This window comes from Argopecten irradians, chromosome 16 (assembly GCF_041381155.1).
Source record: "Argopecten irradians isolate NY chromosome 16, Ai_NY, whole genome shotgun sequence".
In the NCBI taxonomy this organism is placed as follows: domain Eukaryota; kingdom Metazoa; phylum Mollusca; class Bivalvia; order Pectinida; family Pectinidae; genus Argopecten; species Argopecten irradians.
Window position 1 is genome coordinate 14,682,775 of NC_091149.1, and position 16,461 is coordinate 14,699,235.

Sequence of the window (16,461 nt, forward strand, 5' to 3'; positions counted from 1 at the left end):
TGTACATTCTATAAAATCTAACACAAAAAGAAGAAAATGATATACGCTAACTGAGTTTTAAAGCAACTTGTGTATCATCACGTCTTATTCGAATGCGTACTAGGTAATTTGAGTTGTACATGGTTTTTCCATGGATTATTACTTAACTTTAAATAAAATATATTCATTCACATTAAGTAATTTGATGTTTTAACAAAATACAAGGTCTATACAATTCGTTCAAACCAACCGAATTACACTTCCTGTTTAAGCACCATTCCATAACACCTTGTCGCTATAGTGTTGTTTGTTGAGGAGTATTCCAGCTACCCAAGACCATCATGGCGTACAGTGATATCTTACTTACGTTGTTTGTCGTTGGTTTTGCTGTTGACATTATTCTGATAGACAGGAATCTATCGAAGATCGCTGATGTTTTCACGAAAGCATATAACACAAGCCCGATAGTGGATCAAAATGAAGGTCAGTGTATGTGTCATGATTAGTTCGAGGTATATTACCTTTGTAGTAAATGGTTCTATTAAGTACTGTATGGCTTTTGAAAAACATTTTGCAATGTTTCCTGGAGAAATTATTCGCTCATTTGCAATTTTGGGTACAGTTACAAGCCACGCAATTCTTCGTTTGTGCTTTCATTTACCCATGATCACAATGATAAAGGTCAATAGATGTTAATTCAAATATCAGGTTTTATATGATTCGATTAACTTCCTGTGAAGTGCGTGCGTGCTTCGTGAAACTTGCAGTGTCTTTTTTTTCTTAAGTTTTTTTACAATTCTAACGACCCATTACCCTACCTGCAGGACAATGCTGTCTTCGTTAAAAGTGGAACACTTGACCTTTTCATCATCACTGAAGCAAACAAATAACACACACTCCACCCAGTCACATTTAAACTGACTACGGGCGAATCAGTCGTCCCACTCCCTTAATGCTTAACGATAAGCAGATGCATGCTCTACCACTTTTATAGACTTTAGTCTGTCTCGCCATGGGGATAGCACTTAGAGCCTATCTCACAGTGGCGAACGCTCACCTGAAGTCCAACAGTGAGGCGGTGTCAAAGAAGACGTATTAGGAAGAAAGTCTGTTGGAAAAAGAAAAAGAAAATCCTAAATTTAGTCGCATTAAGGGATAATCATTCAATATTGGCATTAGGTATAATTCTAGTGGGGGAGGAGAAATAGGTTCAACATGTACCCCTCTGGGCAGTTTTTCGAAGCATGGTTTTTAAGGACCGGTATGATGCCTAGTTTCATTTTTATGCTTGTTGCCATGGACAACTAACGTCCCATGGGGGTCATATGGCGGCCATCATGGTTTTCAGTTATCAAAAATGGCCAAATGACACATTCGCATATATGCGCATAGAGGACCAGACAACAATAAGAGGCAAATAAACACATTTTTGATATGACTGAAACATGCTGAATACGATTAAATCATAAGAATTTGTGAAATGACGAGAAAACAACGAAAATTTCAGCTTTTCCCTTCCTCCCTTAAAAAATCGATAAATATCATAATTTGTATCACAAGTATGAACAAGAGGCCCAGAGGGCCTGCATCGCTCACCTGGTTTGTAATGCCTAGAAATGTTCTGAATTCAAGTTCATTGCTTCTTTTCTAGATTCCCCTATTAGGCCCCACTCTTTCTGCTCCAGGGGGTCAAAGCCAAAATTTATACAAATTCTGTTAACCCCAAGGTGTTTTCTGGGCCAAATTTGGTTAAAATCCAAACAGAACTATATGACTATTAGCGATTTACAGGATTTACCTCTATTTCCCCTAATGGGCCCGCCCCTCCTGCCCCCAGGGGGTCAGAGCCAAAATTTTACAATTTTCTGTTCTCTTTCCCCCCAAGGATGTTTCTGGTCAAATTTGGTTACAATCCATGCAGAACTCTAGGACAAGTAGCAATTGAAAATAAATTACCTCTTCCCCTTTTGGGCCCCGCCCCTCCTGCCCACAGGGGGTCAGAGCATAAATCTATACAAGTTCTGTTCCCCTTCTGCCAAGGATGTTTGTGGCCAAATTTGGTTACAATCCATGCAGAACTCTAGGACAAGTAGCGATTTAAAGGATTTACCTCTATTTTCCCCTATTGGGCCCCACCCCTCTTGCCCCCATGGGGTCAGAGCAAAAATTTATACAAGATCTGTTCCCCTTCCCCCAAAGATGTTTGTGGCCAAATTTGGTTACAATCCATGCAGAACTCTAGGACAAGTAGCTATTTATAGGATTTACCTCTATTTTCCCCTATTGTGCCCCGCCCCTCCTGCCCCCGGGGGGTCAGAGCCAAAATTTATACAAGTTCTGTTCCCCTTCCCCCAAGGATGTTTTGTGGCCAAATTTGGTTACAATCCATGCAGAACTCTAGGACAAGTATTGTTTTATAGGATTTACCTTTATTTTCCCTATTGGGCCCCGCCCCTCCTGCCCCCAGGGGGTCAGAGCCAAAATTTTATACAAGTTCTGTTCCCCTTCCACTAAGGATGTTTGTGGCCAAATTTGGTTACAATCCATGCAGAACTCTAGGACTAGTAGCGTTTTATAGGATTTACCTTTATTTTCCCTATTGGGCCCCGCCCCTCCTGCCCCCGGGGGCCAGAGCCAAAATTTATACAAGTTCTGTTCCCCTTTTGCCAAGGATGTTTGTGGCCAAATTTGGTTACAATCCATGCAGAACTCTAGGACAAGTAGCGTTTTATAGGATTTTACCTCTATTTCCCTTATTGGGCCCCCCCCTCCTGCCCCCAGGGGGTCAGAGCCAAAATTTATACAAGTTCTGTTCCCCTTTCACTAAGGATGTTTGTGGCCAAATTTGGTTACAATCCATGCAGAACTCTAGGACAAGTAGCGTTTTATAGGATTTACCTTTATTTTCCCTATTGGGCCCCGCCCCTCCTGCCCCCGGGGGTCAGAGCCAAAATTTATACAAGTTCTGTTCCCCTTCCCCCAAGGACGTTTGTGGCCAAATTTGGTTACAATCCATGCAGAACTCTAGGACAAGTAGCGTTTTATAGGATTTACCTTTATTTTCCCTATTGGGCCCCCCGCCCCTCCTGCCCCCGGGGGGTCAGAGCCAAAATTTTTATACAAGTTCTGTTCCCCTTCCCCCAAGGATGTTTGTGGCCAAATTTGGTTACAATCCATGCAGAACTCTAGGACAAGTAGCGTTTTATAGGATTTACCTTTATTTTCCCTATTGGGCCCCGCCCCTCCTGCCCCCAGGGGGTCAGAGCCAAAATTTATATAAGTTCTGTTCCCCTTCCCCCAAGGATTTTTGTGGCCAAATTTTGGTTACAATCCATGCATAACTCTAGGACAAGTAGCGTTTTATAGGATTTACCTCTATTTCCCTTATTGGGCCCCGCCCCTCCTGCCCCCAGGGGGTCAGAGCCAAAATTTATACAAGTTCTGTTCCCCTTTCACTAAGGATGTTTGTGGCCAAATTTGGTTACAATCCATGCAGAACTCTAGGACAAGTAGCGTTTTTATAGGATTTACCTTCATATTTCCCTATTGGGCCCCGCCCCTCCTGCCCCCGGGGGGTCAGAGCCAAAATTTATACAAGTTCTGTTCCCCTTCCCCCAAGGATGTTTGTGGCCAAATTTGGTTACAATCCATGCAGAACTCTAGGACAAGTAGCGTTTTATAGGATATACCTTATTTTCCCTATTGGGCCCCGCCCCCACTCCTGCCCCCCCGGGGGGTCAGAGCCAAAATTTATACAAGTTCTGTTCCCCTTCCCTCCAAGGATGTATTTGTGGCCAAATTTGGTTACAATCCATGCAGAACTCTAGGACAAGTAGCGTTTATAGGATTTACCTCTATTTCCCTTATTGGGCCCCGCCCCTCCTGCCCCCAGGGGGTCAGAGCCAAAATTTATACAAGTTCTGTTCCCCTTTCACTAAGGATGTTTGTGGCCAAATTTGGTTACAATCCATGCAGAACTCTAGGACAAGTAGCGTTTTATAGGATTTACCTTTATTTTCCCTATTGGGCCCCGCCCCTCCTGCCCCCGGGGGGTCAGAGCCAAAATTTATACAAGTTCTGTTCCCCTTCCCCCAAGGATGTTTGTGGCCAAATTTGGTTACAATCCATGCAGAACTCTAGGACAAGTAGCGTTTTATAGGATTTACCTTTATTTTCCCTATTGGGCCCCGCCCCTCCTGCCCCCGGGGGGTCAGAGCCAAAATTTATACAAGTTCTGTTCCCCTTCCCCCAAGGATGTTTGTGGCCAAATTTGGTTACAATCCATGCAGAACTCTAGGACAAGTAGCGATTTATAGGATTTACCTCTATTTCCCCTATTGGGCCCCGCTCCTCCTGCCCCCGGGGGGTCAGAGCCAAAATTTATACAAGTTCTGTTCCCCTTTTGCCAAGGATGTTTGTGGCCAAATTTGGTTACAATCCATGCAGAACTCTAGGACAAGTAGCGTTTTATAGGATTTACCTCTATTTCCCTTATTGGGCCCCGCCCCTCCTGCCCCCAGGGGGTCAGAGCCAAAATTTATACAAGTTCTGTTCCCCTTTCACTAAGGATGTTTGTGGCCAAATTTGGTTACAATCCATGCAGAACTCTAGGACAAGTAGCGTTTTATAGGATTTACCTTTATTTTCCCTATTGGGCCCCGCCCCTCCTGCCCCCGGGGGGTCAGAGCCAAAATTTATACAAGTTCTGTTCCCCTTCCCCCAAGGATGTTTGTGGCCAAATTTGGTTACAATCCATGCAGAACTCTAGGACAAGTAGCGTTTTATAGGATTTACCTTCATTTTCCCTATTGGGCCCCGCCCCTCCTGCCCCCGGGGGGTCAGAGCCAAAATTTATACAAGTTCTGTTCCCCTTCCCCCAAGGATGTTTGTGGCCAAATTTGGTTACAATCCATGCAGAACTCTATGACTAGTAGCGATTTAAAGGAAATGTTGACGGACGGACGACGGACGGACGGACGGACGGACGGACGGACGGACGGACGGACGGACGGACGGACGACGGACGCTGCGCCATGACATAAGCTCACCGGCCCTTCGGGCCAGGTGAGCTAAAAATTATGGACAATTCACCTTGTAACAGTCATTTCGAATTGCACCAACCCTTTTGTAAACATATATGTGTACTATAAAAAGATATATCGCATCAAAATGAGGTCGGAAAAAGAGAGAACAAACCCCCCCCCCCCGCCCGAAAAAAACCCAACAAAATAATAAAAAATGTCCAAAATGACACATTCGTATATACGCGCATAGATAGCGAACCAGAAAACACACAGAGGCAAATAAGCACTTATGATTGAAACATGCTGAATACGATTCAATCATAATAATGACGTTACGTCTTCTCAGTTTTGTAAAATGACGGGGGAATGAATTTTCAGCTGTTTTCCCTAAGACAATTGATTGACAAAACACCTTGTAACAAATCACCATTCGGATGGTTTACTATACCCTATCATATCATACTAACAGTTCGGAACATTTTAATAATACAGTCATCCAATAACGACACATGCTATTCACATTTCGGAACAAAATCATGACACAGTCATCCAATATACGTCACATCATATTAACATCACTATATTTAACGTTATTAACATAAACGCACTTAAGATGCATTTTGCTCTGTTAACCGTTATAGGATTATGTATTTTAGTATTTAAATATTTGTGTGCATGTGTAAGGTAGGCTTTTGGTTCTGTCCCCTGGCCAAAGGACACCATAGTCTATAAAAAATGGTAGTTTAGGCTCGTGCTTAGCACTTAGAATAATGGGAATGGATCGACTGGTTCGTGCGTTGTCAGTATAATGTGACCGAGTGGGGTTTGTTGTTTGGTGTGTTCGGCGGCATGCTTCAGTGATAAAGCACTATAAAAAGCACAAGAGTTTCACTATACAAGAAGACACAACATTAATATACCGCAGTCTCCCAAAACACGAACCAACCACTTCATACACGCAACACACCGTATACATAGAAGGCTGTCCTAACATGACCGTGGCTGCTAACAAGACCTTAATTAATCATGAATATACCGCAATCTCCCAAAACACACGCCTCGTACTTTATACACACAGCACATCGCATACACGAGGGGGCTTCCTCTATGACACTGCCTGTTAATAGGAGGGATGTTTTGGTTGATATCATATTTTGGCTTATTTGGTGTTTGATACGAAAGCCCCAAAATTTGACTACATAAATATCAAAAACTAATAGCTTGGACTCTATAATTTTATAACATATTTCCATTTGCTTTTTGTCAGCATATACCTCAGTGGGAGAACACTTTAAAAAAGGGAAATAGTTCCAATTTAACTAGGAAACAACACGAATATAGAAAATTCTCCCGAAACATATACAGACATTGCAAACATGAGATGCCGATCTCTAAAAATCGTCAGGAAATATAATTTTGATAAACCAAATTAAGGCATATATCTTTCTCTGTTATTAGTTGAATGTGACGATCCAACTAGTGTACCAAACACGGTAATGAATGGTTCAGGGACTACGGTGGGATCAGCAAGGACATACACATGTAAAACTGGGACAAGTTTAGTATCGGGTGTGGACCCCGTTACGTCATACTGTAAGAATGGGGAGTGGTCAAGGCCAAACATCACATGCGAAGGTATGTTCCCACTATAGGAAATGTCTTTGAGTTCCATTTGGCATGTATTTTCATTGAATATTATCATACCTATCTTAGTACTTATCTTTACTCTGACCTATTTCATACCATTTAAGTATTCAACATGCGTAAGAGTTCGATTTAATGTCGGATATGTTGCCAATATCTTGGCTATATTTGTCATGACCCGTCATTCGTCCGATGTTTTACACATTTATTATCTTATCAGTTAAAGATAATCTTTCAAAAAGACTGTTTTAAGAAAAAATCATCACAATAATTTTAAAAACGTCTTCAGCAAAACTTATGACACCGAGCAGTACTCCCCACCCCAAAGACTAACTCAATCTTCAATAACTATCCATTATGAAGTTCATGTCAAAGACTTTGTCTACTTCACAGATAATTCTTAAGTTCATAGACGCGATAGAATAATAATAATAAAAAATACCGTGTACAGGTGTTCGATACCTGGATGCATAATACTATTATTATGTTAAAAGTTTCGCTGGCATTGACAAAGCACAGTAGTACAAGTGTTTTAATAGCAAATGAAATATGCTCTTATTGATTTATGATATTGTAATTAGCATGCACCTTGTAGTGAGTGGGACGACTTATTCGCCTGTATATTATGACAGGTGTTGCATGCTTGTTCGATATGTTTTGCGGCATGCGTCAGTGAGATAGCACTATAAAAAGTATAAGAGTTCCACTATTTCTAGGAAACAAAACACGAATATAACGCTGCCTCCAAAAATATATACAGACATTCACACACCTGAACACATTACACACATGGGAGGTAGTCCTTAAATAAACATTGCTGGTAATCGGGCATTAATTGTTGATATCGCTGTTTTGTTGTCATTAAATAGTGAACTGTGACGATCCTACTGGTGTTCCAAACACAGCAATGAATGGTAGAGGGACTTCGGCGGGATCTGCACGGACATACACATGTAAAACCGGGACAAGTTTAGTATCGGGTGTGGACCCCGTTACGTCATACTGTAACAATGGGGAGTGGTCAAGGCCAAACATCACATGCAAAGGTACGTTCTTACCACAGGACATGTCTTTATTTAGATGTTCGTGTCCATCGACGGGGAAATCTTAAATAATTAAGAGCTACATTGACGATCAATTTTGAATGGAATTTTATCAAATTTAAAGTTTCTCTAATAACATTCATATATATCAGTATGGAAATGAATAACAAATGAGTAACCTTGACGATGTACATTTTCCCATTGAGTTCATTATTGCAATGACATTAATAAATTAAAACTTATTTTGATATTTTTGTAAAGAAAGAAAGAAAGAAAACCCCAAACGATGCTGTAATTTTGCATCAGAGAAGCATATGTTACATTGAAACCAACCGTTGGGTTTTCAAAGTCCTAAGTTCTACACTTACGTATTCATGCTGATGACATTGTTCCTTTCAACCACAATTTAATCTAAACACATTTCTTGGTAATTCTATCATCTAAATGTTCTTTTTACAGTACCAGCGACAACTGACACCGGTTCTACATCGATTACGTCAATCGAAACGACCAATAGTACAACTGAAATGACAGCATCTACCACAGCTACAACATTACATACTACCCAAGATACTAAAACCACGGTCACCTCAAAAGATGTGACGAGTGATGGCGTCGATACAACAACTGATCAAACTGCAGATCATAATTCAGCAGGTAGGTTTTACAAAAAAAGCAATTATTATCAATATGTAACCCAGGTCAATACTAGCCGCAATATACCGCTAAACTAGATATAATTTCACTTTATTTCGATCGGTTGAGTGTCAGACTAGTAATCCAGAGGTACCCGAATTCGACCTGGTATAGCCAATGATCAAATATATTAAAACTCCTGTACCATGCTCCAAAAGGAAAAATGTTACCAATGATTCAGCGTATAGTTGTATCGAGCAATTAAACTTTATTATTACCAAAGTTAAGTTCGCTACAATACTATATGGCGTTTCATTTCAAAATGACTCAAGGACGTAGCACATTTTTACGTTGATACTCTTTGAAATGTAGGCTGTTGTTATTATGTAATAAAGTTTTAATTGGTGCTTGCCAAATGCACGCAAAAACAATAATACTAAAGGCCCCTTTTATAAAATCTCATATGAAATTACCACTCATTTAAGATACCATATTTATAAATAACGAAGACTCCCTCACATAAATGTATGTTAATCTTAGCATAAAATATGTTATGGATTTTCAATCAGACTAATTTATTTGTTATCCATGAACAAAAACCAAGTAGAATTTAAGGTTTTTTTGTGTTGTTTTTTTGCACAGACCCAAATTGCACCATGCCGTGTTCCTGCAAAATCGCATTCTGGGGAAATACTACAAAGCTGGAAGACTTAGACCCAGAGAAACTTGCTGAACTGAAAACAGCGATTACAAAACTCAAAGCCGAACTTACAGTAAACAGGACAGGACTTTCGACATACAAAGCAACCAAGGTATCTGCGTCAGACGAGAGGCGATCTGCTGCAGGAATTGGGGCAGTTGGTGTCCTCATTATTATTCTTGTAGTTTCGCTGGTTATCATGGCGGATGTGATGGCATTTCTACCTTCTGGAAAAAAGCAGCCGCTCCAAATCACAGAAAAATAACCATGAAGTTAAATCTTTAGAGGCGAAAAGAGAATAGAACAAATTTTGCATTTTTGCATAATCGAAATTTCAAATACTATTATATTCTGCAAAGGTACTAATTTAGCAGTAGTGTCATTCTAGAACTACCTTTGAAGCGCTAATTAATGAAGCAATATTTAATTTTTTGCGTTAATTTAATTAAATAGTAATTTGCGTTAAAAAAAATCAGTAATGATGATTTGATTGAGTCGTCTACAATCTAATATTTCAACAAACACATACTAGGCTGTTGAAAATTAAACTCGATTTAATTTTCATTACGGTAAAATTGATTGAATCAAATTATGCTCAATATATACAAATGATATTTGAGTAATTAGCGTACTTTGACAGTTGTCTGTATATTATTAGTGTCATACTTTCTGGTCAACATGAATGTTATAAATGTTGTGAAGGTGGTAATTATGAAAAGAGTCCGATATCCATCCTTTAAATTCCTACGTGTGCATCGATTGAATATTACCTAATCGAATTGAGAATAAAATCAAGATGCTGTACTTATGTGTTAAAGAAATAATCCTACTTTCGATTTCATCGGAAGCTAAGTGTATGATGTCTTTATACATCAAAGTAGGAATCTGAAAATTAAATTTCGACAGCTAAATAGCCTGAAAGATAATATATAAATAATGCGAAACAGTTTATATAAAAAAAAATATTTTTTTTGCATTCATACTTTTTGATTGGCCGAATCTTTTTCGTCATACCTCGAAGAAGAGAAAAATCCAAGAATGACGCAAAAACCTGACGTTATCGTCACACGACAATCATTGACCTTGCGAAGTGATTTGGAACAGTAATCTCTTCGTAATATCAACGTACGATTAAACGTATTTTGTTTTATCATATGTTTGTGTTGTTTTTGTCTCCTATATTTTACCGCTGTACCTAACCACTTCATTGTTGCAGATTATCACGGATCATCATGCTGTTGTATTTCTATTGTTATATATATTATGTTTGTGATGTAATTGTCTCATTGTTACATATCGTATGAGAATTTATCACATATATTTGCTGATTTAGATTTTGTGATGAAATTATGTAAACAACTATTTATTGAAACGGATACAGATATGTATTCATTTAGTTTTAATTTTTTACGAGATAATCCATAGTTATTAAAAATATCTAGTATAAATGTGCTAAATTATTTTGAAACCAAACATATATTGAACAATCGATTTGCGCTAATTTATATTTTCGTTAATTAATACTAATTTAGTTTTCACATTTGCGTTAAAAATATTTACAGTATGATTTGATTGAGTCGTCTACAATCTAATATTTCAACAAACACATACTAGGCTGTTGAAAATTAAACTCGATTTAATTTTCATTACGGTAAAATTGATTGAATCAAATTATGCTCAATATATACAAATGATATTTGAGTAATTAGCGTACTTTGACAGTTGTCTGTGTATTATTAGTGTCATACTTTCTGGTCAACATGAATGTTATAAATGTTGTGAAGGTGGTATGAAAAGAGTCCGATATCCATCCTTTAAATTCCTACGTGTGCATCGATTGAATATTACCTAATCGAATTGAGAATAAAATCAAGATGCTGTACTTATGTGTTAAAGAAATAATCCTACTTTCGATTTCATCGGAAGCTAAGTGTATGATGTCTTTATACATCAAAGTAGGAATTGAAAATTAAATTTCGACAGCTAAATAGCCTGAAAGATAATATATGAATAGTGCGAAACAATTTATATTAAAAAAAATATTTTTTTGTGCTTTCATACTTTTTGATTGGCCGAATCTTTTTCGTCATACCTCGAAGAAGAGAAAAATCCAAGAATGACGCAAAAACCTGATGTTATCGTCACACGACAATCATTGACCTTGCGAAGTGATTTGGAACAATAATCTCTTCGTAATATCAACGTAAGATTAAACGTATTTTGTTTTATCATATGTTTGTGTTGTTATTGTCTCCGATATTTTACCGCTGTACCTAACCACTTCATTGTTGCAGATTATCACGGATCATCATGCTGTTGTATTTCTATTGTTATATATATTATGTTTGTGATGTAATTGTCTCATTGTTATATATCGTATGAGAATGTATCACATATATTTGCTGATTTAGTTTTTGTGATGAAATTATGTAAACAACTATTTATTGAAACGGATACAGATATGTATTCATTTATTTGTGTTTTTTTATGAGACAATCCATAGTTATTAAAAATATCTAGTATAAATGTGCTAAATTATTTTGAAACCAAACATATAATTGATTTATAATAATGATGTGTCAAGGAGTAAACATGTAACCATCCAGCTTAGTATCTCATGTTAATACACCACTGTGTTAGAGAGTAAATACAAGTTTGAATCATAGGTATTTTGTTTCTTTTTCAAATAAATATAACATTTGATAAGAGTTTGTTGAGTACTGTTTCTGTTGATATCAATGAAATTTCATATACGTTTATAAACATTTCAATCTTCTATGGCATTCCTTGTCGGTTGTTTGTTTATTTTGCAAATAAATGTAACCATTTAATCAAAGAGCTTGTTTGCTTATCCTTATAACATTGTTTCATTAAATAAACGTCCTATAAACAACCAGGGTAATGTAAGGACGGTCCCATGTATGCGATGTGTAGCGTGTAAGAAATAAATGTTTGTTCTGGGAGACTGTGGTATATCCATTTTGTTCGCCTTAGTAATAGTGGAACTATCTCACTGAAGCATGCCGACGAAGACACCAAACAACACACCCCACACGGTCAAATCATACTGAGAACAAAACGCTTGAGGTCTCTCATTCAATGTCACATTTCCCATTGCAGTTTGTATGAAATGTTCAATGCATAACAACCATTATCGTTTCTCGGAAGACAAAGTATATTAATCAAATATGAATTATACAGATAATTTTCAAAATGTTCAAACATATTTAACTTTGAAAAATCATCTATATAATTCAGATTTAATTAATTCATTGTTAAAAATTAAAATGTATAATTCAATTTCAATGTTAAAACACTTTTATTGAGGGGAAAAAACCCAGAAGTTATATACTATATAAAGATTATCTACACCGAATGTCTTTACATTATGCCCAATGAGAAGATAGTCAATAGACTTTGCAGTAAGAATAGGACCAAAAGCATGTATTGTTCACTGATTTCGAAGTGAATTAAAAAATAATATCAATACAGTAAATTATCAAACGACATTCATTTGAAAACAGGGGGTAATAGTCTTAAACAAACAAGAGGCCCATGGGCCTTAACGGTCATCTGACTCATGGCACAAAACAACAATGTCACAGTATAAAGCAAATTGGTTAACAATTAATATAAACAATACAAGGAACTCTTTAGTTGAATATGTAAGTTTCTGAAATAGGTAAATATCATTTGTTGAACAAACTTGGTAGCCCTTCATCCATATATGGTTGTAACCAATTCAAGGATTAATATGAGGAGTCGTCAGATTTTAAAGCCAAATTTCAGCAAAGCTCCCATTTTGGACCTCCGCCGTACTATCCCCATGGGTCTAAGCTCGGTCCTTTATAAAATATGATTGTCCTCACCTAAAGTTCCCCCTTCTGAATCAATTAAAACCCCTATAGACCAATTTTCATTGAGATCGGAGACTGAAACCTGAAAACAGGAAGTGGGCCAGTGGCCATCTTGGAATACCAAAATCTTTATGAAAATGTTTTCATGTTGTTCGGCATCAATTAAAACCCCTATAGACCAATTTTCATTGAGATCGGAGGTTGAAACCTTAAAACAGGAAGTGGGTCAGCGGCCATCTTGGAATACCAAAAATCTTTACGAAAATGTTGTATGTTGTTCGGCATCAATTAAACCCCTATAAAATCATTGAGATCGGAGACCGAAACCTGAAAACAGGAATTGGGCCAGCTAAAATTAAGAAAATTTGCCCTTTTGGGGCCCCACCCCTCAGACCCTAGGGGTCAAACCAGACTCATTTGTATAAGATATGATTGTCCTTTCCCAATGATGTTTCACACCAAATATGGATGAAATTAATCCAAGGATGAAGGAGGAGTAGGATTTTAAAGCTAAAATTAAGAAAATTTGCCCTTTTAAGGCCCTACCCCTCAGCCCCTAGGGGTCGGACCAGGCTCATTTATATAATATATGATTGTCCATCCATAATGATGTTTCACACCAAATATGGATGAAATCCATCCAAGGATGAAAGAGGAGTAGGATTTTAAAACTAAAATTAAGAAAATATGCACATTTGGGGCCCCACCCCTCAGCCCCTAGGGGTCGGACCAGGCTCATTTATATAATATATGATTGCCCATCCCAAATGATGTTTCACACTAAATATGGATGAAATCCATCCAAGGATGAGGAAGGAGTAGGATTTTAAAGCTAAAATTAAGAAAATTTGCCCTTTTGGGGCCCCACCCCTCAGCCCCTAGGAGTCGGACCAAGCTCATTTATATATAAAATATGATTGTCCTTCCCCAATGATGTTTCACACCAAATATAGATGAAATCCATCCAAGGATGAGGAAGGAGTAGGATTTTAAAGCTAAAATTAAGAAAATTTGCCCTTTTGGGGCCCCACCCCTCAGCCCCTAGGAGTCGGACCAAGCTCATTTATATAAAATATGATTGTCCTTCCCCAATGATGTTTCACACCAAATATAGATGAAATCCATCCAAGAATGAAGGAGGAGTAGGATTTTAAAGCTAAAATTAAGAAAATTTGCTCAGATCTGAGGATTTTCTCAGATCCTCTATTTAACGGAGTGGTTATAAGGATCTGTATTTCAATCAGATTGCTAAAAACCGATCGACAGGGTAATGTGCTGTTTTATATCTCATACATTTCCATTGAACGTAAGCCATATAAACTGCAACATAATCAATCTAATCCGGCAAACGGATGTAAAAATGTTCTAGAACATCTTAAAACGAATGGAACATTAGAAAACAAGATCAAATGTCGATGATATTCATTAAAATGTGTCAGAAGATATCAATGGTAAGATATTTCAATAATTTCTATACCTTCAATTAACATTTTGTTACTTTTGAATTTCATGGATGAAAAATTTCGCGAATTACAGTACTCTGGAACTATTTCGCAAGGAAATCATATTTAAAGCATTAAGTTTCAAGTCGTTCACATGAAATGCTTTGATATGTATAACCATGATTTAATAAATTCAGCTAAATTACACCCCCATCCACCGCAAATATTAGCATCTATATAGCATTCAGCCTTTCAAAATGTACAGACACACATCGCAATATACTACAAACATGGGAGGCCTACCTATTGTATAAAATATATACTTACTAAAAGGCCATTATTATTTCAATACTTAATGCATGCATTTCTCTAAAACTACCATTGTAATTACCTAGTTACTGTCGACAATGGAGTATTAAATACCTGCCAGCCAGAGAGGCCCCTTTTAAGCCTTTTAAGATGATATGCATTAATCGGCAAATGCTTACTCAGAGGCTATAAATGACTTTTTCGATTTTCATTTTTGTCGAAAGAGAACTTTTTCATATTTGACAAACAAATAATTAACAAACTTTGTATCATAAAAAAATAGTATACATTAGAGTGAAATGTTTAAAAGGTCTAATGCAGTGTTGGGAAAAGCCACTTCACTCAAATGTTATCGATACACGCGCTAATACACGCATAAGTCTTGCAAGGACGATTATCCTGATAACTGATACCAAGTGACAATTTGTTTGAATAGATTAAAGTCGTATTACCAGTCAAGGTAATCTAAGGCCGGCCTTCCAGGTATGCATAATAATAAAAATGCATTGCTTTATTGTGCAATATTTACAGTTTGCACTGACATGAACTCCATTACTGTATTATCATTATCAGTGTATAATGATAGGACAACGTTTGCAGATATTCTATTGTTACCGGAATAGTAGCTGGCGTAGCATTGTGGGGTCATGTCCCCAATTTTGGTGGGAACATATGAATGACTCGATAAAAATTAGCTGTTCAATCGAATTCGTTGGCGATGACGGAAGAGAAAAAAATGGATATTTTAATAAAATAGGCAACTGTCTCGAGAATAAATAATATTCAGTTACGTGAAAAACTGTAAATATAAGGAAAAGGGTTTTTTTTAATTTTTGTTAAATATATTCTCTAATTTTAACTAGAAATGAAATTGTTCAAAATAAAGAAACGCAGAAACGCCTTCCACGTATGTAAATAAAGCTAAAATGATTGTACTTTGTGATAATCATGTACGTTCATTACATGACTGTAGAAAACAATGGTATTAACAGGGCGTCAAGTGAAACGAGACCAGATACCTTGTATAACACAATACAATAGATGCAGACATTATATTTTCCCTCAAAGATATGTATACAAATATAACAGGATTGGACTGGTTCATTCATCGGTAACCACGTATCTCAATCGGTAGAGCATCTGATTATAGTTCGTAGGTCCCAAATTTGAGCCCTGATCTGGCTGTATTAGTTTTCTTTTTCCAGCCCGCGGTTGTGGTATAAGAGTATCGTACATTGTATGTATTCAAGGACGAAAATCTTGAGTATCGAGGACAATGTGTAGCGGTATTGGAATTGGACGACCATCTGTGATAGTGTAGTGTTAGGAGGTCCCGGTCCCAACTCCGATCTTGCTGTATAAAGATCGCCTATTAGGAATTGACGCATGATATACTCACAGTTGTGGTATAAGGGTCTCGTTTAAGATGGGCATGTGTGGCATGTTTGGACTCGGCCGACCATCAGTGATACGATGGTGTTAGGAGGTCCCGGTTCGAGCCCCGGTCTAATCACTATATTGTCTTATGTTTGATTACATTTTATCGTATGACCGGTGTTTTTGTTGTATTTTGATTGGCCGATACGTTTCTCAGAAGTATTCAGAAAATGGCGGCGAAAAGCACGCGAGGTTGATGGACTCATTCCAGATACTTCTCGCGAGTCCAGTAACCTCTTTCAAAAATAGATCAAGGGAAACTCCCTTTAGATGTGACGTCAGAATCACTTTTCCCGTCGGGTCGTTACCCAAATATAGCGTAACGGAAGTTTCCTTATTCAATGACGTTGGGATAATCTATTGTGACGTCATTATTATAGTCAGCACTAT

The 16,461-nt window shown here is 37.6% G+C and overlaps 1 protein-coding gene across 1 annotated transcript; it reads left to right on the forward strand.

Moving 5' to 3' along the window:
* The first annotated feature begins 320 nt into the window (after positions 1–320).
* Positions 321–9,291, forward strand: LOC138310023 (uncharacterized). Its single transcript, XM_069251175.1, has 5 exons — positions 321–462; positions 6,462–6,638; positions 7,517–7,693; positions 8,150–8,347; positions 8,969–9,291. The coding sequence occupies exons 1-5, from the start codon at positions 321–323 to the stop codon at positions 9,289–9,291; spliced, it is 1,017 nt and encodes a 338-aa protein (XP_069107276.1).
* Positions 9,292–16,461: the final 7,170 nt, after the last annotated feature.